The sequence below is a fragment of the Somniosus microcephalus genome, chromosome 7 (genome assembly GCF_052327205.1).
Source record: "Somniosus microcephalus isolate GS21.2 chromosome 7, FLI_Smic_1.0, whole genome shotgun sequence".
NCBI classification, from domain to species: domain Eukaryota; kingdom Metazoa; phylum Chordata; class Chondrichthyes; order Squaliformes; family Somniosidae; genus Somniosus; species Somniosus microcephalus.
The window spans coordinates 269,264,762-269,290,709 of NC_140993.1; the positions used below are offsets into that span (position 1 = coordinate 269,264,762).

The window sequence follows — 25,948 nt, forward strand, 5'->3', positions numbered from 1 at the left end:
GTTGATGTTGCTTTGGTGCACGAGTTTGAGGAACACACTTGAAACTTGGAAACATCTAGGGGCAAAAATTCGGTTGCGTTGCGCCTCCTGTTGGCGCTAATGGGGCGCATAGCAACTAGCACCTGGGCGCGGCGATGTTTGCGGCGCTCGTGAAATTGACCAGACATTTGCAGTGGCGCGAAACACTACCGCCACAATCTCCTGTGCCCGCAGATCGTGACGTCAGTCAAGCGTGCAACGCCCCAGACCGGATATTGAGTGGCGTGCCGCCTGCCGCTAGCAACGACAGGTTGAGGGGAACGTTTTGCAGTCGGGAAGGGACTGGGGGAGCGCTATTTAAAGGCAACCGCTTCCTGACTTTTTTTGTCGGCGACATTTTTGCCCCACGCATTCTGAGAGAGACTTCTGGAGAGATTCAACGCTGTGTGAAGGAGTTTTGGGTACTGAGCAGCACTTTGCAGGTTCATTTTGATTTGTCCTTGCATCGATTTAGAAGAGACTGTGGGGGCTGCACTCTGAGCTCTTTCCCTGGGCCTCTCCATTGTTCTTTCCAGCAGATTTGATGTACAGGTCTCCCCAGGCCGAGATTCAAGGCTGCAATGAGCAGGGTGTGGATGGAGAGCAAGATCGACCCTCCCCTTTAAGAACTGGCCGGCGCCAGTGTGTCTGTGTTCCATTGCTGACTGACCTTACATGAGCTTCGCCAGCGCTCTGAGGTAGCGCCTCGCTCCTCAGCGTTAGCGCCTTGAGAGGTGTGTAGCGCCTGATTTAGCGCTCCAATCACCTCCAGGGGCGATAGAAGCCAAGTTTGCAGTCGGAGGCAATAATTTGCGCCCTGCCGATAATTGCGCCCCAAAACAGGCCGATACCGAATTTCTCCCCCCTAATCTCTTATCCCTAGTCATGTAAGATGGCGCAAACCCAGCTCTAGAAAAGTCTTGAAGGACTGGAGTCCAAAGACTGACTAAAGTGTCTTTGTACAAAGTCCTCTTTGACCTGGAGCATCTGTCCTTTTAAAATTTAGATTTGAGACTTGACTCCAATATGTGATTAAGAGAAGTGGCATTTTAGGTCCAGAATCACATTCTAGGGCTTAGAAAGCCATCAGTGAGTTCTTCTGAACAGTGAGTGTGGTTGTCACATTGTTGGAGGTGTGCAGCCAAAGAACAAGCTCTTCAAATGGCCCAACATTGGAAAAACGTGACGGCAAACAAAATTAAAATTCCATAACTGGCATAAACTGAACAATGACTCAATTTTCACCAAGATTCTTGAACTTTGACCAGATACACTAGGTGAACAAGAGCCTATCAACAATAACTTGGATTTATACAGCACCTTTAAAGTAGTAAAGAGTCCCAAGATGCTCGACAGGAGCATAAACAGAAATGCTGGCACCGAGCCGAAGGAGAAGATATTAGGACAGGTGACCAAAAAAACCACCTCTTTTGATCAGAGTTTAAGATCAGTCATCGGAGGAGAGAGATGCGGAGAGGTTTAGGGAGGGAACTCCCGAGCTCAGGGCCGAGACAGCGGAAGGCACGGCTGCCAATGGTGGGTGAAGGAAGTGGAGAATGTGCAAGTGGTCATAGTTGGAGAGACGTAGAGTTCTCAGTTGTAGGGCTGGAGGAGGTTAGAGAGATAGGGAGGGACGTCGCCATGAAGTGATTTGAACACCAGGATGCGAATTTTAAAAGTAAGACGTTGAGGGACCAGGAGCCAATGTGGTTCAGCGAGCACAGGGGGTGATGGGCGAATGGGACTTGGTGCAAGTTAGGATACGGGCAGCAGAGTTTTGGATGGGATGATGTTTATGGAGGGTGGAAGATAGGAGGCGGGCCAGAAGAGCGTTGGAATAGGGGGTAACAAAAACATGGCTAAGGGCTTCAACAGCATATGGGCTGAGGCAGGGATGGAGACGGGCGATATTACTGACATGAAAGTAGGCTGTCTTGGTGAAGGAGCAGATATGTGGTCGGTAGCTCAGGTCAGGATCAAATAGGACGCCAAGGTTGCGAACGGTCTGGTGTCGCCATCGAAAGCAATGGAGTCGGTGGCTTAGGAGTGGAGTTTGTGGCGGGGACCAAAGACAATGGCTTCAGTCTTCCCAATCTTTAATTGGAGCAAATTTTCTTTCATCCGGGACTGGATGTCAGACAAGCAGTGCGACAAATCAGAGACAGTGGAGGGGTCGAGAGAGATGGTGGTGAGGTAGAGCTGGGTGTCATCAGCGTACATGTGGAACCTGACGTCGTGTTTTCAGATGATGTCACCGAGGGGCAGCATGTTGATGAGAAATAGGAGGGGGCCAAGGATAGATCCTTGGGGAACTCCAGAGTTAACAGTGTGGGGGCAGGAAGAGAAGTAATTGCAGGTGATTCTCTGGCTATGACTGAATAGGTAAGAGGCGAGATAGTGTCAGGAAACTTTCTCACCAAGAAAGAAAAACCCCACTGGTACGGAGATTCAGTACTGAACTGAACAGTCCACGAGAGGCCAATGATTCTTGGTCGTTCTGAAGTGGGGCAAATCTGTGGCCTTCAGAAGACAAAAGTATGAAAAAATATTCTTAAAACATCTTATAGACCAGCTAATGGGTTTCTGTCCACTATTCAACACATGCCAGGTCCCTATTCTCAGCAGGGAACACAGTAAGAGGAAGGGAGGCACTCGCCCATCGGGAAGGGTAGAAACTTCTAACAGCAAGACTGTCTGTGCTGCTGCTACCACCCAGCAACAGGCACGAGTGGTTCTAATACTGCCCCGATGTCCTTGTGTAGTAAGGCACTGTTTGGAGCAGTACTAAGCCATTAAGATTAGAAAATTCCAGGTTTGATTTCTGGTGTATCCAGAGTTAACTGATCGGAGTCATAAAAGCAGTAATTGAGTGCTACAACTGGCTTAACGTCCCTCGGCTAGAGAGGGGAAACGCCAGCCCGGGGTCTTGCCTCTAATCACTATCCATTGACTTCTGCTGTTATGCATGTGTGGAAGTTGGATAAGGACAGGGCAAGGCTCTGCTGTGATGCAGCTACGGTTAAATAGCTAGGATAGGCTTTCTGAATCGGTCCTACTCATTTTCCCATGGATCTGGGGCAGGCGCAGCTCCACCAAGTTTCAGTTTCCCCCTCTGCCAGAAACACAGAACATCCATACACGGGCAGCTGAGTTTTGTGCCATTTGAGCAATGGACATGTTGGGAGGCATCCAGCATGCTATGGTCAGTGGAGAGGGCTTCAGGGATGCAATAGAAGCGAGTCCTCCCCAAGCACTCGGAGAATCAGCCCCTCGGCAGAAGAATTTGCAACAAAACAAAACATTGCCCAGGCAGCTTGATGGCTGCACCCCCCTCACATTATGGCAAGTTTCCCGAGGCCCGTTGTAAAAGGTCCTGCCCTGACCCAAGTCTGGTGGAAGTCCCAGTGGAGGCCAGGAAGCCCACTCCCCTATGCAAAGTACCCCAGGGCCAGAAACACGGTTGGGATTTTGGGACCATCTCAGGGTGGGTGGAAGTTCCAGTCGGTAAGCCTAGGCCTTAAAGTCTGGGCTCATACAAAGCATGACCGCTTTGGCTCATTATTGGAAAGCACCCTGCAGCCATGGAGTGGAGGGGAGAAGCATGGGATCAGGTTGTCTCAGTGTTGAGAGTGGAAATGGGGATTTTATTTTCTCTACAACTGTGACTAAGGTTATCAGAAATTTATCTAAATGGGGTGGGGAGACAGGGTAGGTAGGGTAGTGTTTTTCCTTTCAGTAATCCCTGATTAAGCAACCTTAAAAATCCAGATTATTATATAAAATATATTGAAATCTTGCATCGATGCACACTTCCTGTCTACAGCACATAACTTCCTGTTGTAATGTTTTTGCCACACTTGTCAATATAAATTCCTATGCTCGCCTTTATAATGGTAACTGCCTATTGCACATAGTGTAGTCTTCAGGGGAAGTGGGGCCAGAGGACATAGAATTATCAGTCCAGGTGCAGTAGGCGGTTAAGGCGGCAAATGGTATGTTGGCCTTCATAGCAAGAGGATTCGAGTACAGGAGCAAGGATGTCTTGTTGTAGTTGTACAGGGCCTTGGTGAGACCACACCTTGAGTACTGTGTGCAGTTTTGGTCGCCTTATCTGAGGAAGGATGTTCTTGCCATGGAAGGAGTTGCGAAGATTCACCAGACTGATACTTGGGATGGCAGGAATGACGTACGAGGAGAGATTGGGTCGATTGGGCTTATATTCGCTGGAGTTTAGAAGAATGAGAGGGGATCTCATTGAAACTTATAAAATTCTGACAGGACTAGACAGACAAGATGTAGGAAGGATGTTCCCGATGGCGGGGGAGTCCAGAACCAGGGGTCACAGTCTAAGGATAAGGGGTATGCCATTTCGGACTGAGAAGAGGAGGAATTTCTTCACCCAGAGAGTGGTGAACCTGTGGAATTCTCTACCACAGAAGGCAGTTGAGGCCAATTCATTAAATATATTCAAGAAGGAGTTAGATATATTTCTTAAAGCTAACAGGATCAAGGGATATGGGGAGAAAGCAGGGACAGGGTACTGAGTTTGGATGATCAGCCATGATCGCATTGAATGGCGGAGCAGGCTCAAGGGGCCGAATGGCCTACTCCTGCTCCTATCTTCTATGTTTCTAATTCAGTCACCATTTTAAAGTCGTACATCTATCCTTATTTTTATGTAATATTTAAATTTTACATTATATATAGTTAAATCGTAAAACTTACGCAAGTTGGGAAGTAGAGTTGGTTAGAGTATCGGAGTTTCCGCAGTCCATGCTGGGGAGCTGGGAGATACAAACCTGAGGCGCTGTCGTGTCACCACTGGTGAGAGGGTGGCATTACAGTGTGCCAAATTTACATGGACATTTTCCAGTATAAATGCAGACAGGAATTTATAGCGAACAAAAAGTTGAGACAAGAGTGTGATAAAAAAGTGACAACAGGAAGTGAGTTTTTGTAGACAGGCAGTGGGTGCAGATGCAAGCTTTCGCATACATTACAGAAACACGCACCGCGCAGTGTTCCTGCATTTGTAACCTGTTAAAAAAAAAAAAACCTGTGAACAAAGTCTAAGAATCATCGCCATTCCTCATAATACCCAACAGTAGCTGGCTAGAGAAAAATATGAAATAAGCATCATCATCCTACCCAGGATTGACTTCAGTGACAGCAGGGTGTTTGTTGCTGTGCCAGACTCTGAAGTTGTGTGTATTCTTCCATGCAGTGATGAACAAAATGCCATAGTCTGCCAACATTTTGTCATTATCTGAAGCAGAGTAAAAGACATACGATATATTGCCTGGTCAGAATAGCAAATGGCATTCAGACAACTCCTCAGTCAGTATTAACATCGGTGCTCAAAATTACTTGAATATTAATCCAATTCTTGAACTAATGCAGCTCCCATACATCAGGAGATCTATCATGTCCAAAGACGGACTTGGACTGTGATCAGTATCCACTTCAGAAAGTTCACACTGAAAAGAAGAATCAGTGGCTTTTGGAACTAAAAGTCTCAGTCATTCTGTCTGAGACACGACGATGTTCAATGCGATAGGGGATTTCAAAATGATCCCATGATATACTGGAAGCTGCACAATTATGAAATAGAACTATTCTGCATTGTACCCATGATATAGTTAAAAAAAATGCAGTTTAAATTCACAAGTATGTCAGTGAATTATCTGAATGTACAAGAATCAAAAGGACAAGGAAATTGAGCACAGAATTTTACAGCACAGAAAGAGGCCATTCAGCCCAGTGTCTGCGCCAGGGGTATGCCGGAGCAATCCAAGACTAATCCCAGTGCTCGCCCCACAGCCCAGTGTCTGCGCCAGGGGTGTGCTGGAGCAATCCAAGACTAATCCCAGTGCTCGCCCCACAGTCCAGTGTCTGCGCCAGGGGTGTGCTGGAGCAATCCAAGACTAATCCCAGTGCTCGCCCCACAGCCCAGTGTCTGCGCCAGGGGTGTGCTGGAGCAATCCAAGACTAATCCCAGTGCTCGCCCCACAGCCCAGTGTCTGCGCCAGGGGTGTGCTGGAGCAATCCAAGACTAATCCCACTGCTCGCCCCACAGCCCTGTATCTGCCTCTGCTTCAAATAGTGAAACAATTTTCCCGTAAAGGAACCAATGGTAACTTCCACTCCATGATGAAGCTTTCCGTGCTCCTACAACCCGAGTAAAGGAATTTCTCCCAAGCGCTCTCTCTCTCGCACTCAGTGAACACCCCACAGCACTGACTCTCCAACCAGAAGAAATAGCTTTTCCTCATTCACTCAATCAAAACTTTTACTAATTTACAAAAAACCTGTGTTAAATTTCCTTGGAGCCTTTTTCACAGTGGAAATAGTCTCAGGTCACGCATCATCCAGGTGAACCTACACTTCAACTCCATCTCTAAAACCCAAACGCTGTTGGTCCTTTTGTGGCTTTACTGACCAGCACTGGCTTTTAAAGGAATTATATATTTGATGAATCCCTGGGTGTCATATTCATCTACACCCTTGAATATCCTTCAATTACGTGTATACTCCTTTCCTTCTTCCCCCACCCAAAAGTATTACTTCACACTTCTCCACATTAAATTGCATCTCTGATTTCCCCAACCTGAAGTCTTTTACAATCCTCCTCACCATTTGCCAAACTCCCTACTTTTGAGTCATCAGCAAATTTTGATTTTTTATTCCCCATGTTCAAATCCAAATGATCTATGTACGGAGAACAAAAGTGGACTCGGCACGGTCCCCTGGGGTACACCGTCACCATCAACCCTCACTCTCGTTCCTGTATTCTGGTACATGTATTATTAGATCCCGAGTTCACACAACAAAATTAGGACACACATTTTATGAGTTATGAAATGCATTCATTGAATAAAAAGGATAACATACTAAAAATGTAAATAAATTGCTACCAATCTAAAGCAGAAGGAAGTGAACAGCTTCTGAAGGCAATACCAAAAAAGCTCAGGGGAGTAAAGAATTTCCTGTTGCCTATGTTACCACAGAGTGATTTAAAAATGTAACAAGCTATGCCCTGGACCAGGGACTTTTGTCTTCATGGGCTGCAACGGTGAGAAATTTTGCCTTGAGGGGGTCACACAAAAAGTTCCCCTCCATGCTCCTATTTGCAGATGTCTCCAGTAGCTGATGTGAACAGATCTTGTAGTTCTGATTTAGGATTTATACACCAATGAAGCAACAGCACTAAAAACAGTCCTTTTTAAATGTCCAGGCCCACAACATTTAAACAGGGCAAACAGGTAAATAAGAAATCCAAGTGCAAATAGGACTAAGTTGCCTGGCCTTTCTTTGAGGGCCAGACTGGCCGGGTTCAGGCTGTACTTTGTAGATACAATCTTTTGATGCTACTATTGTGCGGTGTACATAAAACTGGTGCTTTTTCAGTGTATGCAAACATTACTTCTCACCTGGCTGCAAAGTAGTGGCAAGGAGGGAATGGACATAGAGTGCAAACTGGGCCCTGATCCATTCATCTCCTCCTTCCCAACCCGTCCCATCGAGAAAGACATCATCCCTATTTTCAGTTACGTGCTTCACCAAAAAATCTGCAAAGCGTAAGTCTGCTGTGGTGAGGTTCAACAGTTTGCGTAGTTCCGGGTCATGTGTCTGTATCACAGCTTCCTCAATCTGTGAAAACACAAGAGTTAAAAGAGCTGCCACATTTCTGATTCCTCTCCCCTTGTGGAAATCTTTGAACTTTGCTTTTAAATCCCTAAAGAATGATTAAAATAAATAGTTGTTTGCCTTCATGTTTGTTCTAGAGTTGCATGTTGTGAGTGAAGGGAGGTTACTGTTTGCTGAAATAAAAACAGAAAATGCTGGAAACACTCAGCAGGTCAGGCAGCATCTGTGGAGAGAGAAACAGAGTTAACGTTTCAGGTCGATGACCCTTCGTCAGAACTGGAAAAAGCTGGAGATGGAACAGGTTTTTAAGCAAGTGTAGGGGCTGGGAGAGGGGGGAGGGGAGGAAAGAACAAAAGGGAAGGTCTGTGATAGGATGGAAGGCAGGAGAGATTAAGAGACAAAAGGGATGATGGTGCGAGGCAAAAGGAGATGATAATGGGACAAGTTAAGAAACACAAGGTGACTCTAGATAAAGTGTAAATGGCAATGGCAGAATGATCGACAGCTGTCATGTGAGAGAGAGAAAAAAAGATGGGGGCCGAGGTTACGGTCTGAAATTGTTGAACTCGATGTTGAGTCCAGAAGGCTGTAAAGTGCCTAATCGAAAGATGAGGTTCCGTTCCTCGAGCTTCATTGGAACAGTGGAAGAGGCCTGCCCCTTGCTTAAAAACCTGTTACATCTCCAACTTTTTCCAGTGCTGACGAAGGGTCATCGACCTGAAACGTTAACTCTGTTTCTCTCTCCACAGATGCTGCCTGACCTGCTGAGTGTTTCTAGCATTTTCTGTTTTTATTTCAGATTTCCAGCATCCGCAGTATTTTGCTTTTGGCTGAAGTTCTGTTCATCCCTGACAATATTTCAAATTTAGTTTTTCACCAGCTTCTTTGTTAAATATACAAATAGTTGTGAGGCTTAATACATCTTAAGTGGGATTCTAAAACTCAAAAAAGACATTTCCCCAGTTAATTTTGGTGTATTTAAAATATCTAGAGCCACCCCGATTATACACCCAGTATTGTAGATGTGGATTCAGGCCTCTAGCTTCTGCATATAATCCGGGTTGCCCTGCAGAGCAAGCTTCAATATTCAGTTCCACGCAAACCAAGTTAGTCAGTTTACAATTAAAATGGGAGTTGAAGGTGGGCGTGAAGGTTAAAAGTGGGGAAAAACTGTTGAAAGTAGTAAAGCATCAAAAGGCCTCGCTTACACAAAAAAAAAACCTACTCTCCGGCTAAGGTCAATGGCCTTAACTGTCAAGGGAACATCAAAATTATCAGAGCAAAAAACTGCAAATGTTTAAAATCTGAAACAAAAGTATGAAATACTGGAAACACCAAGCATGTCAGTTAACATTTCGGGTATGAACCCTTCATCGGAACTGGACAATAATACAGATGAAAATATTTAAAAAAGGAACAAGAACAAGGATTAGGGGGCAAGAAAAATTACAAAACAGGAAAAGACATAGAAATACCCGTAACATGCTTAAGTGGAAAACAACAGATGGTTACGAACATACGAATTAGGAGCAGGAGTCGGCCACTCGAGCCTGCTCCGCCATTCATTAAGATCATGGCCGATCAGATTGCTCCACATTCGCCGCCTACCCCCGATAACCTTTCACCCCCTTGCTCGTCAAGAATATCTACCTCGGCTGTAAAAATATTCAAAGACTCTGCTTCCACCGCCCTGAGGAAGAGAGAGTTCCAAAGACTCACGACCCTCTGAGAAAAAATTTCTCCTCATCTCTGTCTTAAGTGGGCGACCCCTTATTTTTAAACAGTGACCCCTAGTTCTAGATTCTCCCACAAGAGGAAACATCCTCTCCACATCCACCCTGTCCAGACCCCTCAGGATCTCATATGTTTCAATCAAGTCACCTCTTACTCTTCTAAACTCCAGCGGATACAAGCCTCGCCTGTCCAACCTTTCCTCATAAGACAAGCCGCCCATTCCAGGTATTAGTCTAGTAAACCTCTGAACTGCTTCCAACGTATTTACATCCTTCCTTAAATAAGGAGACCAATACTGTACACAGTATTCCAGATGTGGTCTCACCAATGCCCTGTATAACTGAAGCATAACCTCCCTACTTTTCTATTCAATGCAATAAACGATAAACGGCAGAAGTGATATAAGTACAAGATAGTTGGAGGCATGATGAGAAAAATCAAAGAAATGAAAAGACACACGAGACACAGAGTGTGTGGCTAGCTAAGGGAGCCATGGGATAGGCTGGTGGAAAGGGAAGCGTGAAAGACCGGAAAAGGCTGCAGTGGCCCACAAAGCATTCTCAAATGGAATCAAAACATTCAATAGCATTAGTGGAAAAGGCACATGGGAGTTTCTTCTGCTGTCCTGGCCAAAGTCTTATCCGACAACCAACACCACTGTTTCAACACATCGCCATCTCAGTGCTACTTGTGGGATCTTGCTGTGGGTAAACTGGCTGCCGCGTTTGTCTACGCAACAACAGTTACTGCATTTCAAAAGTAATTCATTGGCTATAAAGCACTTTGAGACACCCTGAGGGTGTCAAAGGTTCTATGTAAAGGCAAGTTCTTTCTTTCTAAGTGAAAAGCTCAGAACAAGGCCTTATATAAAGAAGAATGTCAGAATATCACCTGGCTGCACATTTCTCAAAGGAACAGTGTTTCCACATGTTTTTCTCCTGGGTTAATGGTAAAGCATATATATGGATGTGAAGGGTGAATGAATGAGGAAGAATGTTCATTTTAAGATTCCAGCATGCTTGGTACAAACTGACTTTAAGAAGGTTTTCAATCTCTATATTTTGTATTGCAGAAAGGTTAAACATTAATCGCTACACCTGGCACTGGGGGATGTAGTTAACCATTCGTTGCACCAGCAACAGGAATCAACTTTATGAAATTGTAGAGGAATTCTTTAATTTTATACACTTAAAAGCTAGAACTGTCTTTTAAGTTACTGGTTAATGACCAGTGGAACTAGTAAGCTGTTTTGTATTGCACTTGATCACTTTCATTTTATTAAAACCAGAAAGTAGTACTTGTCATATATTGTATACTGTGTACATGGAACAATAATTAACCTGTAGAAAGACAGAGGACAATGTGGAGAATGTAACAGATTTCTATTTTAACTAAAATTTAGAAGTTTACAATTTGCAGATTGCTGGTTAGTAATCTGATGGCGTATCGAAGTTTATTAGTGGCCGTTTCTGTATAACCAACTCTACACTTAAGCAGATGATAGACTGTTTTTGGAAACTTTTATTGTTGTGCCGTTAGCCAGAATATTGTGCTCGCAGAAGTTTAACTCTCTGCATTGAAGCCATGAACCCAATTACATTGCCGAGTCCTGTACTCACATCGATAACCGCATCACTCAAGTGCTTCTGCTGACGAAAAAGGATATTTGTTGCCCCGGCAACAAAGCCACGCACAGTGACATCAGAGAGAAGATGATGCTGCTGCAAAGCCATATACGGTAAACAAAGATAACCCTGGAAGAGAAAAATAATGAAAGCACTTTGAATTAGTCACAGTATTATTCTTTAGAAACTAATTTTCAAATGTAGGCTAATAATGGCGGCAATGGAAAATATATACAAGGATTATAGTTATGTAGTTATATGCAATGCAATTCATGTACAATACGTCCACTATTACAAAAAGGCAAAAACGACAGAATAAAGAATGTGCCACTGGAAAAGTTCCCCATTATCACCTATCACAAAAAGTAATTAGTATGATCAAAGTTTTGCCTCATTGGTAAACTCCAGGTTGATTCAACTAAAAGTGTTGAGTTATATTAATCCTATTTTCAATGCAATTCCAAAGCTATTTTTTGCCACACTAGCAGGAAAAAATTAAGTATATTATCATTTAAAATTCTAAGATATACTGGATTGACAAATTCTACAATGGAACAAAATTACACGAACATCAAAGTTTTTGAAATGCAGTCTGCATACTTTGATGCAACTTAAACCTTTATTGTTTCATACTGTTCCAGCACTGGATCACTTTTTACATTTAAACTATAAAATTAATCACTCTTCATGGCAGCCATTTTTCTGCCCATTTTTAAAGTTCGTCAAAAGCAAATGGCACTGATCCAGTCTAACAGCAACCTGTCCCCTCCCCTTTATATGTCTGTTGCCATCTTCCTCGCCCACCAGATTGACAGCCAAGCTCTCATTCCTGGCAGCAATTGCATTTGCAGCAAAGGTTCTACTGGGAAGCGCAGTTATGTCGGCCTTCGATGCATTGTGAAACCAGCCCATTCTCACTATGGACGCACGTTGGGCAGCCTGGGAAAGTATCACAAAGCAGGCAGGGCATGATGCGATAGAGTAAAGGTGTAACACGAGCGAGGGAAAAAGTGCAAATAGGGAAGTCAGAAGTTTGTGGCGGTGATAAAAAAAAGCCAATTCCATTATCGCAAGATTCAAACACTTAGAATCACAGCACAGGAGGCCATTCGGCCCATCATGCCTGTGCTGGCTCTTTGAGCGAGCAGTCGTGGTCAGTCCCACATTCCTGCTTTGTGTCCGTAACCCTGCAAATTCCTCATCCCCAAGTACCCGTCCAACTCCCTTAAAATTATTTGTGGAATCCGCTCCACCACATTTTCAGGTCGAGCGTTCCAGAACCCAACAACTCAGAAAAAATTCTCATCTCGTCTCTCGATCTTTTGCCAATAATTTTGAATCTATGACTTCTAGTTATTGACCCACTCGCCAGAGGGAAGAGTTTTTCTCAATTTACTCTCATCAAAACCTCTCATCATCTTGAAAACCTCTATTAGGTCTCCTCTTCGTGTCAGCTGTGGTTTAGTTGGTAGCACACTCGCCTCTGAATCAGAAGGTTGTGGGTTCAAGTCCCACTCCAGGGACTTGTGCACATAAAGCTAGGCTGACACTCAAGTGCTGCACAGTCGGAGGTGTCGTCTTTCGGACGAGACGTTAAACCGAGGCTCCGTCTGCTCTTTCAGGATGGACGTAAAAGATCCCACGGCACTATTTCGAGAAAGAGCAGGGGAGTTCTCCCCGATGTCCTGGTCAATATTTCTCCCTCAACCAACATAACAAAAACAGATTATCTGGTCATTATCACATTGCTGTTTGTGGGAGCTTGCTGTGCACAAATTTGCTGCCGCGCTTCCCACATTCCAAGTGGCTACACTCCAAAAGTACTTAATTGGCTGTAAAGCACTTTGAGACGTCCATTGGTCGTGAAAGGCACTATATAAATGCAAGTCTTTCTTTTTAGCCTTCTCTATTCCAAGGAGAATAGTCCTAATTTTTCCAACCTCTCCTTGTAACTGAAGTCCAACATCCTGGTAAACCTCCTCTGCACCCTCTCTAATGCCTTTACATCTTTCCTGAAGTGTGGGGCCCAGAAATGTCCACAATACTCCAGCTGAGGCCTGACCAGTGATTTATAAAGTTCTAGCATATTTGCTTTTATATTCTATGCCTCTATTTGTAAACCCATGTAACCCATATGTTTTTTTAACCATTTTATCAACATGCTGTGCCATCTTTAAGGATGTGTGTATATGGACAACAAGGTCTCTCTGCTCATCTACACTTTTCAAAATCGTGCCATTTATAGTTTACTGTCTTTCCATATTAGTCCTCCCAAAGTGCGTCACTTGATGCTTCTCCACATTGACCTCCATCTGCCCTGCTTCTGCCTATTTCACCATCTGGTCTATGTCATCCTGAAGCCTCTAACTATCATCATCACTATCTACTACTTTGCCAAGTTTCAGATCATCTGAAAACTTTATAATGCTGTTCCCTATACCCGAGTCCAAGTCATTTATAAAAACCAAAAAGACTACTGGACCCAACTAAGGTTCAAACATGGTCTGTTATGCAGGGCTATGCTGTATATACACCCCAGAATACAGGAAGAAGTCCTGTAATGTCCAACGAGCTCCCAGTGCAACTAGTTGCACATACAGGACTTCTTGCTGTATTGTGGGGTATATACACAGCACAGCCCTACATCAATAGGCCATGTTTGAATCTTAGGTTACAATTAGGAAAATTTTAAAAAGCACAATAGTTTTTGTGCTGCTAAAGACCAGAGAGCGAACCTGTGGTGCCTCCTCACTGGCTGTAAGGGGAATGAGGAGAGCACCACCAAGTAAGAGGCCGAGCTGCAAATATCGAGAGAGAGAGAATTTTAATCTGAAACTATGAAGATAGCTACCATTATCAGACTGAAAACACAAAGGCAGTGTTACTTGCATATCCTCTTGTTGGAGGTGTTGGAGCTGGTCACAGTGAAGAGTGAAAACCTGGCTTGTTGCCAGAGAAACTATTTCCAATGTAACAGATACCCACATCAATGCTGGGCCCTGCATTGACTCCAACTGAGATTTATTTTATTTCATAACAAATCAGACACCTGAAACAAGGAGAAAACTTGCTGGCCACTTGCTTGAGCTCTCTGGACATGTTGCAATTGCCTAATCATTTAAATACAGATAGACATGCAACAATTACTTGCCATTTATATAGCACCTTTAATGTAGGAAAACATCCCAAGGTACTTCAACATGTAATTGCTGCAGCTGAGGACAGACTCCCTTCAGCAACAGGTACTTTGGGGAGTTGGTGGCACTGGGAGCTTTGCCTCCCACACATTCAATCTCAGAAAACTTCAAATAGCCAGATAAGATTTTAAAATGAAAATGTGTGTTCTTGAGGTCAAACCCAGTCTGTCAATCTCCTTGACATAGTCCTTGAATAATAGATGATCATAAACTTTTCAGAATCATGTTGAGCTTTCAAACATCTAGGATGAGGTAAAATTTCCTAACCATTTTTGTATAAAGAAAGGACTTGCAGTTCTATAGCACCACTCATGACGTCCCAAAGCGCTTTACAGCCAATGAAGTACATTTGAAGTGTAGTCACTGTTGTAATGTAGGAAACACAGCAGCCAATTTGCGCACAGCAAGCTCTCACAAACAGCAAAGAGATAATGACCAGATAATCTGTTTTAGTGGTGCTGGTTGAGATATAAATGCTGGCCAGGACACCGGGGAGAACGCCCCTGCTCTTCTTTGAATAGTGCCGTGGGATCTTTTACGACTCAGAGGGCAGATGGGACGTCAGTTTAACAAGATATTGGGAGTATATCCACCACCTCAAACATCCACTCCCTCCACCATCGGCGCATCATGGCTTCAGTGTACAATCTACAGAATGCACTGCAGCAACCCATCAAGGCTTCTTTGACAGCACCTCCCAAACCCGCGGCATCCACCACCTAGAAGGACAAGGGAAGCAGGCGTGTGGGAACATTATCACCTCCAAGTTCCCCATCAAGTCTCACACCATCCTGAATTGGGCATTTATTGCCATTCCACCATCGTCATTGGGTCAAAATCCTGGAACTCCCAACCTGACAGCACTGTGTGAGCACCTTCACCACGCGGACTGCAGCGGTTCAAGGCGGCGGCTCACCACCACCTTCGAGGGCAACTAGAGATGGGCAATAAATGCTGGCCTTACCAGCGATGCCCACATCCCGAGAATGAATAAAAAAAAGGTCACCTAAAAGGAAGGCTGCATACATGAAAGACAAAGTAATAACATTGTTAATGTTGTATAAAGTACACGTTTTTTTTTTTTTTTTTTAAATAAAAGAACAAGGTGGTTTGGAGTTTCACAATATTTTGGCTCAGAACTGCTGGACCACTACATTTAATAATTTCACAATGCACAAGAGCCAACATGTCTAGCATCTAGATAGTACTGGAATACTTTTGATTTCTAGGTCAATGAAATTACACTTTTAGTCTCTAGGTTTATGAAAATAGCCCACCTTTAGATGTTCAGGCAAAGATCATTTTGGCCTTTACTTTACTTTTGCCTAATCGAATGATGACAGCATTCAAAGTACAGTATCTCGATCAGAATTCAAATCAAAGTTCAAATACGGTATCTATAGAAGTTACCTTAGTAAAGATAGCTAAGGGCATTCCATATTGGTCTTCCTCTAGGCCAGAAATCAGTCCTGGGACTATCACTGTCTGGCCTGTATTTGCCTGTGGCTGCACTGTGATTGGCAAGGACTGGGAAACCAAGGAATCTGATGTAAACACTTCTTTTTGGTCAGAATTCTCTTTTTCATTCAACACGTCTTCCTTCATCCCATTATCAGCATCAAGAATGCTGGTATCCAAAGTTTCCCAATCGCTCTCTGAGGAGTTGGGTGAAGCGTGTTGTGGAGGCCGCAGTTGCTGCTGCAGTCTATTATCTGCCTGCTCAGATCTCTGTACATCCGAAAAGGTTACCACCTTTGCCGTAACTTTCATCTGATGATCTCCTGCTGGATATTTTGCCTCCACACTGAATTCTGAAGCAGGGTTTGAAATATCTGACGCAGAAATGGAAACATATTCTTCAGTATTCAAACCATGTTCCTGGAAAGCAACGTCTCCTGAGGTGCTCTTTCGTGGCTTGTATTGCGATGAATCTGCTAAACCATGTTCTACCATCCCTAAAGCAATCATAAAAAGAGATCATGTGAAGGAATGAGCCATACCTAATCAGAAAAATACACCATCCTATGAAAGAAAAAGCCTTATTAAAACATGACATACTGGGTTTGGAAGTCTAAAAGCCTCAACGATGGAAAAGCTGTAAACAGCATACAAGCTTTTGAGATAAGATCAGTTGTTGACACTGAAACAATAGCCCTATTGAAGCAGAGGGTTAGAGCTTCCAGAAAGTCTGAGCCTCGGAAAGAACACAATAGCCATACCCAGTTTAAGCGTTATAAACCAACACTTTGGAAAGAAACACAGAAAGATTAAAGAAACATGTGCCTTTGTAAAAATGACATCAAGTAAAAGAAACACCTGACATCAAATGAAGCATGGGAGGCAACAGCCATCACATTGTTTTTGTGTTAAACTTGGAACACCTAGGAGACACGAAGTCTGTGGTACAACCAGCTGAGGTGAATAAGAATTGCATAGACCACCCTAGTTGAGGTGTTTTTAATTTACACGTTATAAAAAGATACAAACAGAAGGGCAGCACGGTGGCATAGTGGTTAGCACTGTTGCCTCACAGCGCCAGGGACCCGGGTTCGAATCCGGCCTCGGGCGACTGTCTGTGTGGAGTTTGCACATTCTCCCCGTGTTTGCGTGGGTTTCTTCCGGGTGCTCCGGTTTCCTCCCACAGTCCAAAGATGTGCGAGTTAGGTTGATTGGCTATGATTAATCCCCCTAACACTAAGGGTCAATTTAATACATGGGGTTACGGAGATAGGGTGGGATATGTGTTGGTGTAGGGGTTACGGGGATCGGGTGGGATGTGTGTCGGTGCAGGCTCGATGGGCCGAAATGGCCTCTATCTGCACTGTGGGGTTTCTGTGATATTCTGTGATAAGAATGGCATCAAATAGAACCACTGCTGTCATATTGTTTTTATGATAAGTTTTGAACACCTAAAGGAGAGACACGAGTCTGAATGCTGCAAGCTGAACTGACTAAGAATAGCAGGGGTCAACAGAAAAATGACTAGAGATAATTAGCTTACATCAGCAGAAAACTTCAAAGGACATACCACTGAAAAAAGGGTATAAAAATTGTACTTTCAAATAGGAAGACAGAATTTGCTGGAAGGGGCAAAGCGATTCTTGGCTTCAGAGGCTCTGTAAGCCTACAACTCTGAGTCTCGGGTAATCACAGGTATTTGATTTTGGTGGATATCCTGGAATATAGACTAAGAAATGTAAAAATGTAACGACGTTAAGATTTGAGAATAAGGATCTCTGAGAATAAGAATTGTAAGCTATTTGTTTTTGGAACTGTTAAAGTTGCGATTGAATCACCAGCTGCAATAACACGTCGGTTCTTTAATAAATCTATATATTTTTAGAATTGTCTCACATAGTACTTCTGTATCAAACTCGCGAACTCAATCGCTGTACACCCTTTGGTGAGGAGTTGCAGAATTCTGGGGGGGTTTTCCAGACCCTCATAATATCCGGAAGGTTACAGTCTAGTTAAACTTATTTAAAGTGCTATCTGGAGGACGGTAAAATCTTCAGGTCGTTCCTTCCCTTTAGGGGGAGATAGTCTGGACCTTTAGACCCAATTAAGCTTATTTTAGGATTCAGCCATCTCTAACTTTAGTTGAAGGTGAACGTCTGGGGAATACGCCTGATCCCCAGGATGGTCCAAAAAGGGCTAGGACTAGTAATTATCCCTTCAGTCATGCGTTATTCGTTGAACATAGTCCAACCTCCCCATGCAAAAGAATAAGCCATTATCCAAAAAGGCGGAGGAGAATAACTGGATCCCACTGTCCCCTTTAAGAGTGTGACACTGTAATGGCGTCATATGGGACAAACAGACAATCCCCACCCTTTTTAATGGGCCTCATTGCGGAAGCATGCCTCAGCTCTTTTAAAGGAAATGCCAGTAAAAAAAAAAATTAAAAACACATCAAAATCAGGAGCTCCAAATCAGAGAGAACCAGGAGCAAGTTTTGTACGTGGAAGTTAAACTACATTGAAAGAATGTGGACTACTCTATCAACGGTGGGTTATTTAACAATTTTCCTCATTCATTTAATTTCCCTATGGAGTCAGAAAGTCGTGAATTCCACTCCAAAGACTTGAGCACATAATCCAGGCTAACACCTCAGTGCGGTACTGAGGGAGCGCTGCACTCTTGGAGGTGCCGTCTTTCGGGTGAGACGTCAAACCAAGGTCCCGTCTGCCCACTCAGGTGGATGTAAAATATCCCATGGCACTATTTCGAAGATGATCAGGGGAGTTCTCCTGGTTCCTCAAAAACAGATTACAGGAAACTTTGTGATATCCAGCACCGACGGGACCGAGCTGTTGCCGATCTATCAAAACTGCCGGACACACCAGCGCTAATGTTGAAGCATACGGAGGTTTTCAGCTCCGTATCTGGCAACAAACACTGTTGCTTAGCAACAGCTTCTAAACAGTCGGCCCGTACCTTGGAAGCGTTTCTGTGGCTTAGCAACAGCTTCAGAGAGACTTTGCAGAGCCTGACTGTTGGAAAAAAAAAAGCCACGAGAAGAAAAAAAATCTAACAAAACGGCTCCTGATTTCTGCTGGTGGATCGAGGTTTCCGGACATTCAACCTCCGGATAAACCAAAGTTTCCTGTATCTGGTCATACATGTATCTCAGTTCTGACGAAGGGTCCCAGACCTGAAACGTTAACTCTGTTTCTCTCTCCACGGATGCTGCCTGGCCTGCTGAGTGTTTCCAGCATTTTCTGTTGTTATTTCACGTAGCTCATTGCTATTTGTGGGATCTTGCTGTGTGCAAATTGGCTGCCGTGTTTCCTACAGTACAGCAGTGCCTTCATTTCAAAAGTACTTCATTGGCTGCGAAGCGCTTTGGGAGGTTCGGAGTTTGTAAAAATAACTAATTTGATGATACAAATGTATTGGTGCTTACCTGGAAAAAGTGACAGAACAGTCATCAGGGTCCCAACCAGACGTTTGACTGGCGATAAATAAAACAGAACCTGCAAAGACAGTTGCTGTTTTACTATCACACTCGAAACACAAATAATACACTTAAAAAACCATGAACAATCTTTTCAAAAAATTAGGAATTATTTAAGTTTTCTAGCAGATATCAAAAATTGAAAACCAGTGGCTCCCACCTCCATGCAAAACAAAATCTGCGATAGTGTTGGGTGGAGGAACTATTACAGATATAATGGACCGCTCCCAACCTAAAATAAAACAATTCAAGGTTGTAATTCCTCATGTGATACCAATCTCATTCAACCCTCAAACACTATTTATCCGGTTGTGAAAAACTCGGAATATTTATGCTCTGGATTCAGAAGTTGCTGACCAGCTATTAATAAAAAAAAGTATAGCAGGGCTAGCAGAAATATGTACAGAGAATAATTTGTTCAAACATAAATGTAGTTTTGTACCAGCGAAAGGGTTACATTTCTTTCAATCTTTAACTTATTTTTTGTCCTCATGCTATGACTCATGCTCATCTCGTTTGACTGCCTTTTTTGCAGTCTAGCAACTATTTTATGGTATTTATGCAGCTACGCATTAAGTGTCTTTTAATAATGGTGGTTTCACCTGATTTACTTGATCCTTTGTGAGCAACACAGGCAAGGCTGGTTTTACAACTGATGGGCTCGCCAGGCCACTGAAGAGGGTATTAAGAAATACTGTGGGGCTGCAGTCACATTTAGAGTGGCGGGTTCCCTTTCCTGAAGGTAATTAGTTGAGTTTTTACGACAAACCGGCTGCGGTCATGGTAATTTTTCTGATGCTAGCCTACAGATTTATTGAATTAATTTCATGGTAGGAACTGAACTCCTAATTTCTGGGTTGCGAGACCAGTACCACAACCACTTGTCTACCCTACACATCTATTTGCCTACCTGAACTTCAATCTGCACCACCTTCTGTAATCATGCTGCTTACTTTATGGGCAGAAACAGTGCAGCACCATGTTTGAGAGGCAGACCAGTTTCATGCCACCACCTGGGATTAAGTACTGTACTTCCTGATTTTCATTCCATCTCATCTCTATTGTTTCATCACTGAAGGCAGTCACACTTTTTCTAGACTACTATATACCTGGGAGTTTTCCATTTCAATGTTTAAATTATTAAAATGATTTAAAAAAAAGGTGGTCGAACATCACTTTAAGAAAGCTTGTTGTAATTCTACACCAGTCTGAAATTCTGCATTTGACATTTACACACTATTTTCATTCACAAAGAGCCTCAATCAATGGCTCATCAAACATCCCGCAACACCGACCTAACAATTTGTGCTGCACCATCACTTCTCAACATTACATGCAAAATTCCTTTAGTACAAATAAAGCTCAACCATGCATCAATTGTCCACTTTGCAGTTCACAACTATCGCCAGGGCTTGGAAACAAGGTGCCCTTCTATGGGCATGAATAATAAAGTACATAGTACAATACAAAATAATGTAAGGTAGGAAAATCATTTACCAAAGATTCCTTTTTAAAAACAAATCTCAACTTCACAGAGACCCATTTATTTCAATTTTATGTTGAAGTTTTATCCGTACAGTTGAGAGCACATGATTAGAAATCAGGAAAGTCATGCTTTCTTTCATCATTTTGAGTGAACATGTACCAGTTTGCAAAACCAACAAAACTATATTTATGTTTTTTATATCTCGATTTTAAAAGACCCAGAAGACAGCAAAAAAAAGCTTTCAGGAAAACTGAATCATTTCATATTGCTAAACATGTAACTATATCTCTCACTTCACAAAACCAAACATACAAGATATTACCTTTTGAAATATGCTCACTGCTCATTAATTCTCAAAAGTTTTTAAATAGTTACATTTTGTTTACAGGTTTTAATGCTTCAGAGAACCGGGGCATTCCTAGGTAGGTACAAGATGCCAAGAATGTTTCTTTATTCGTTGTCGGAATGTGGGCATCGCTGACCAGGTCTGCACTTGTTGCCCATCCCTAGTTGCCCTCGAGAAGGTGGTGGTGAGCCGCCTTCTTTTGAACCGCTTGCAGTCCGTGTGGTGAAGGTACTCCCACAGCATTGTTAGGGAGTTCCAGGATTTTGACCCAGCGACGATGAAGGAACGGCGATATACTTCCAAGTCAGGATAGTGTGTGACTTGGAGGGGAACTTGGAGGTGGTGGGTGTTCCCATGCACCTGGTGCTCCTGGAGAAGCCTTGGCGAGTTGCTGCAGTGCATCTTGTAGATGGCACACACTGCAGCCACGGTACGCCAGTGGTGGAGGGAGTGAATGTTTAAAATGGTGGATGGGGTGCTGTTCAAGCGGGCTGCTTTGTCCTGGATGGTATTGAGCTTTTTGAGTGTTGCTGGACACCCACCAAGCAGTACTCCATCACACTCCTGACTTGTGCCTTGTAGGTGGTGGAGAGGCTTTGGGGAGTCAGGAGCAGAGTCACTCACTGCAGAATACCCAGCCTCTGACCTGCTATATTAGCCACGGCATTTATGTTGCTGGTCCAGTTCAGTTTCTGCTCAATGGGGACCCCTGGATGTTGATGGTGGAGAATCCAGCGATGGCAATGCCAATGAACGTCAAGGGGAGGTGGTTAGACTCTCTTTTTGGAGATGGTCATTGCCTGACACGTAAGTAACAAACGCACGCCACACATCAGCCCAAGCCTGGATATTGCTACATGCAAGCATGGGCTGCTTCATTAGCGAAGTGTGTTAACTGCAGTGAACAGAGAACCTCTGCAGCAGCTAACAAATATATTAACACTGCTATTTACACAACTATTCTGAATGTATGAGCTGACCGTCAACAACTTCGCAGTGACCCGCATTACTTACTTTTTTCTCTAAAAGAATCAACTTGAACAGAATTATTGTCTGCAAAAAACAAAACAAAATGAGGGCTTTTCATCATCGATTACAGGACAACTATCCAAATAGTTAAATGCCGATTTTGCAAGAAAAATGCCTTTAACGTAGTAAAACGTCCCAACGCTTCACAGGGGCGTAATTAAACAAAAATTGACACCAAGCCAAAGAAGGCGACATTACGAAAGGTGACCACAAGCTTGGTCAGAGGTAGGTTTTAAGGAGCGTCTCAAGGGAGCTCAGCAGAACATCTTAATAAAAAAAACAAAGGCACAAAGAAAAGAACAAAACTGAAAAGTGACATCAGAGGAAGGGAGCGAGAAACAGACAGACGATCTCAACATATGTGCATGAAGTGTCCTGGAGTTCGCACATGGCACAGGAATTATATATTTTATCCCATTGCCTGCAATTCCTGTGCCTTCATGTGTCCTGGATAACCACGTGTGCAGGAAGTGCCTCCAGTTGCTCGAACACAAGCTCAAGGTTTGAGAGCTTGAGGAGCAGCTGGAGTCACTGCAGGGCATATGGGAGGCTGAACATTTCCTGGTGCGCATGATCCAGGAGGGGGTCACCCCGTAGCTCCAGGGTTTTCAGGATGGAAAGTGGGTGGCCATCAGGCAGGGTAAAAAGAGGCAGGCACTCCGGGAGTGTGGCACTCTCAAACCGGGTTTCGGTGCTGAATAGGTGATGACACCTCAGGGTAGTGCAGTCCAGAGCACATCCACGGCACCATAGGGGATTCAATAGTCAGAGGGATAGACAGGCCGACATGAGCCTCGCACAATGTATTACCTCCCTTGTGCCAAAGTAAAAGATATCACGAGATAGGTGCAGAACATTCTTGGGGAACATTCTAGGGAACACAGATTTAAGGTGATTGGCAAAAGACCCAGCGGGGAGAGGAAGAGTTGTTATGACCTTGAAAAGGGCGGTGGAAGAAGATTCAATACAATAACAACTTTCGAAAGGGAATTGGATAAATACTTCAAGGGGAAAAATTCAAGGGTCTATGGGGAGTGGGACTGATTGAAAAGCCCTTTCAAAGAGCCGACACAGGCACAATGGGCCGAATGGCCTCCTTCTGTGCTGTATCATTCTTTTTTTCATTCGTTCACAGGATGTGGTCATTGCCGGCAAGGCCAGCATTTACTGCCCATCCCTAAGTGCCCGAGAAGGTGGTGGTGTGCCGCCTTCTTGAATACAACTGAACGGCTCACTAGGCCATTTCAGAGGGCCGTTAAGAGTCAACTACCCTGCTGCGGGTCTGGAGTCACATATAGGGTCAAGACGGCAGATTTCCTTACCTGAAGGACATTAGTGAACCAGATGAGTTTTTACGGCAATCCTGTTAGTTTCATGGTCATCATTACGGATACTAGCTTTTTATTCCAGATTTATTTAATTGAATTTTTAAATTCAACGGCTGCCGTGGTGGAATTTGAACTCATGTCTCCAGATCATTAGTCCAGGCCTCTGGATCACGAGTCCAGTAACGTAACCGTACCCCTAGGTACGGGGGTACCCCATGGCAGAGACGTTTAGGCAGGGAACTCCAGAGCTTAGGCTAAGGCGACTGAAGGCACATCTGCCAATGGCGAGGCGAAAGAATTGACAGATGTACGAGGCCACAGCTGGAGGAACACAGAGTTCTCAGAGGGCTGGAGGAGGTTACAGAGATGGGGAGGAGCAAGGCCCATGGAGGGATTTAAACACAAGGATGAGCATGCAGGTGCAGCAGGCGGTTAAGAAGGCAAATGGTATGTTGGCCTTCGTAGCGAGAGGGTTCGAGTACAGGAACAAGGATGTCTTGCTACAGTTGTACAGGGCCTTGGTGAGACCGCACCTTGAGTATTGTGTGCAGTTTTGGTCGTCTTATCTGAGGAAGGATGTTCTTGCCATGGAAGGAGTTCAGCGAAGATTCACCAGGCTGATACCTGGGATGGCAGGAATGACGTATGAGGAGAGATTGTCTCGATTGGGCTTATACTCACTGGAGTTCAGAAGATTGAGAGGGGATCTCATCGAAACCTATAAAATTCTGTCAGGCCTGGACAGACTAGATGCTGGAAGGATATTCCCGATGGTCGGGGAGTCCAGAACCAGGGGTCATAGTCTAAGGATAAGGGGTAGGACATTTAGGACTGAAATGAGGAGGAATTTCTTCACCCAGAGAGTGGTGAACCTGTGGAATTCTCTGCCACAGAGGGCAGTGGAGGCCAGTTCATTAAATATATTCAAGAAAGAGTTGGATATATTTCTTAAGGCTAAAGGGATCAAGGGATATGGGGAGAAGGCAGGGGCAGGGTACTGAATTTGGATGATCAGCCATGATCTCGTTGAATGGCGGAGCAGGCTCGAGGGGCCGAATGGCCTACTCCTGCTCCTATCTTCTATGTTTCTATGTTTCAAATCCAGGTGTTGCTGAACCAGTGGCCAATGTAGGTCAGTGAGGATAGGAGTATTGGGTGAGCGGAACTTGGTGCAAGTTCGGATACGGGCAACTGAGCTTTGGACCCGCTTAAGTTTATGGGGGGGTGGAAGACGGGAGGCTGGTCAGGCGAGCATTGGAACAGTCGAGTCTGGAGCTAACAGAAGCATAGTGGAGGGTTTCAGCAGCAAATGGGCAGAGGCGGGCGATGTTACGGAGGCGGAAGGAGGCGGGCTTGGTGATGGCGAAGATATGGGGTCAGAAGCTCAGCTCAGGGTCGAACAGGACGCCAAGGTTACAAACTATCTGGGTCAGCCACAGACTGTTGCCAGGGAGGAGTCGGTAGCTAGGGAATGGAGTTTGTGGTGGGGACCGAAGACAATGGCTTTCTTCTTCCTAATGTTTATTTGAAGGAAATTCAGGCTCGTTTAGGACTGGATGTCAGAGAAGCAGTCTGACAACAGAGGCAGTGGAGGGGTCGAGAGAGGTGGTGGTGAGGTAGAGCCGAGTGCCATCAGCGTACATGTGGAATCTGAAGTGTTTTCAAAAGATGTCACCGAGGGCCAGCATGTAGATGAGAAACAGGAGAGGGCCAAGGATAGATCCTTGGGGGACGCCAGAGGAAACGGTGCAGGAGCGGGAAGAGAAACCATTGCAGGAGATTCTCTGGCTACAACTGGGTAGGCAAGAGTGGAACCAGGCAAGGGTCGTCCCACTCAGCTGGACAACAGAGGAGAGGCGTAGGAGAGCTGTGCTTTTGGAACATTAAATATTTTAAAGATATAAATGCATTTTTAGTGAATTGATTACTTCTTCCTTATGGCAACAAGTTTAGGAAAAATACAAGGCTACACATACTGTCCAAATTCTGTTCTGCAGACTAATTCTGACCAAATAGCAATCGTTGAATACTGAAATGTATTTTTGGCCTTTATTAGCCAGACAGCTGACGCACAATATTATTGCCCTGACAGAATGGATCATGCCCTCATCATCATCAGCAAGATCAGGCACTTTTATGGGACCTTTCATGGAACAAAAAAATCCCACGGCATTTTACGGAAGGGATTGGAGAACCTGAGCAGGGAGAGAGAAATGAATTAGGGGAGGGGGGGGTTAAAAGCCTGGTAAAAATGGTAGGTTTTGAGGAGGTTTCCGAGGACAGGGGGAGGTAGCAAGGTGGAAGGATCTAGGAGAGGAATTCCAGAGCACAGGGCTTTGATGGCTGAAGCTGGTGCCAAGAGTAGAGCAGAGGTAGGTGACAGGGACAGAGAAGCACAGGGTGGGTGCTGGGACTTGGGATTGTGGAAGATTCCATTGATAGACAGGAGTGTGGCAATGTGGGATTTAAACACTAGGATGAGTATTCTGAAATTAATGATCTGAGGCCAGGGATGCAAGCTAAGAAAATGCACAGCAAACATCTGGGTGAACTGGAGATTGTGTACGGAAGAAATTGAGAG

The 25,948-nt window shown here is 44.2% G+C and overlaps 1 protein-coding gene across 1 annotated transcript in view; it reads right to left on the minus strand.

The window, feature by feature from the left end:
• Positions 1-25,948, minus strand: part of avl9 (AVL9 homolog (S. cerevisiase)) — a 124,954-nt gene that overhangs the window by 14,111 nt on the left and 84,895 nt on the right. Inside the window, exons 8-13 of the mRNA XM_085993772.1 lie at positions 22,025-22,063; positions 19,128-19,197; positions 15,632-16,176; positions 11,019-11,153; positions 7,449-7,668; positions 5,167-5,284 (exon numbers count right to left, since the gene is read on the minus strand). Of these exons, the coding sequence (XP_085849898.1) occupies positions 5,167-5,284; positions 7,449-7,668; positions 11,019-11,153; positions 15,632-16,176; positions 19,128-19,197; positions 22,025-22,063 (1,127 nt within the window). The remainder of the gene's footprint in view (positions 1-5,166; positions 5,285-7,448; positions 7,669-11,018; positions 11,154-15,631; positions 16,177-19,127; positions 19,198-22,024; positions 22,064-25,948) is intronic.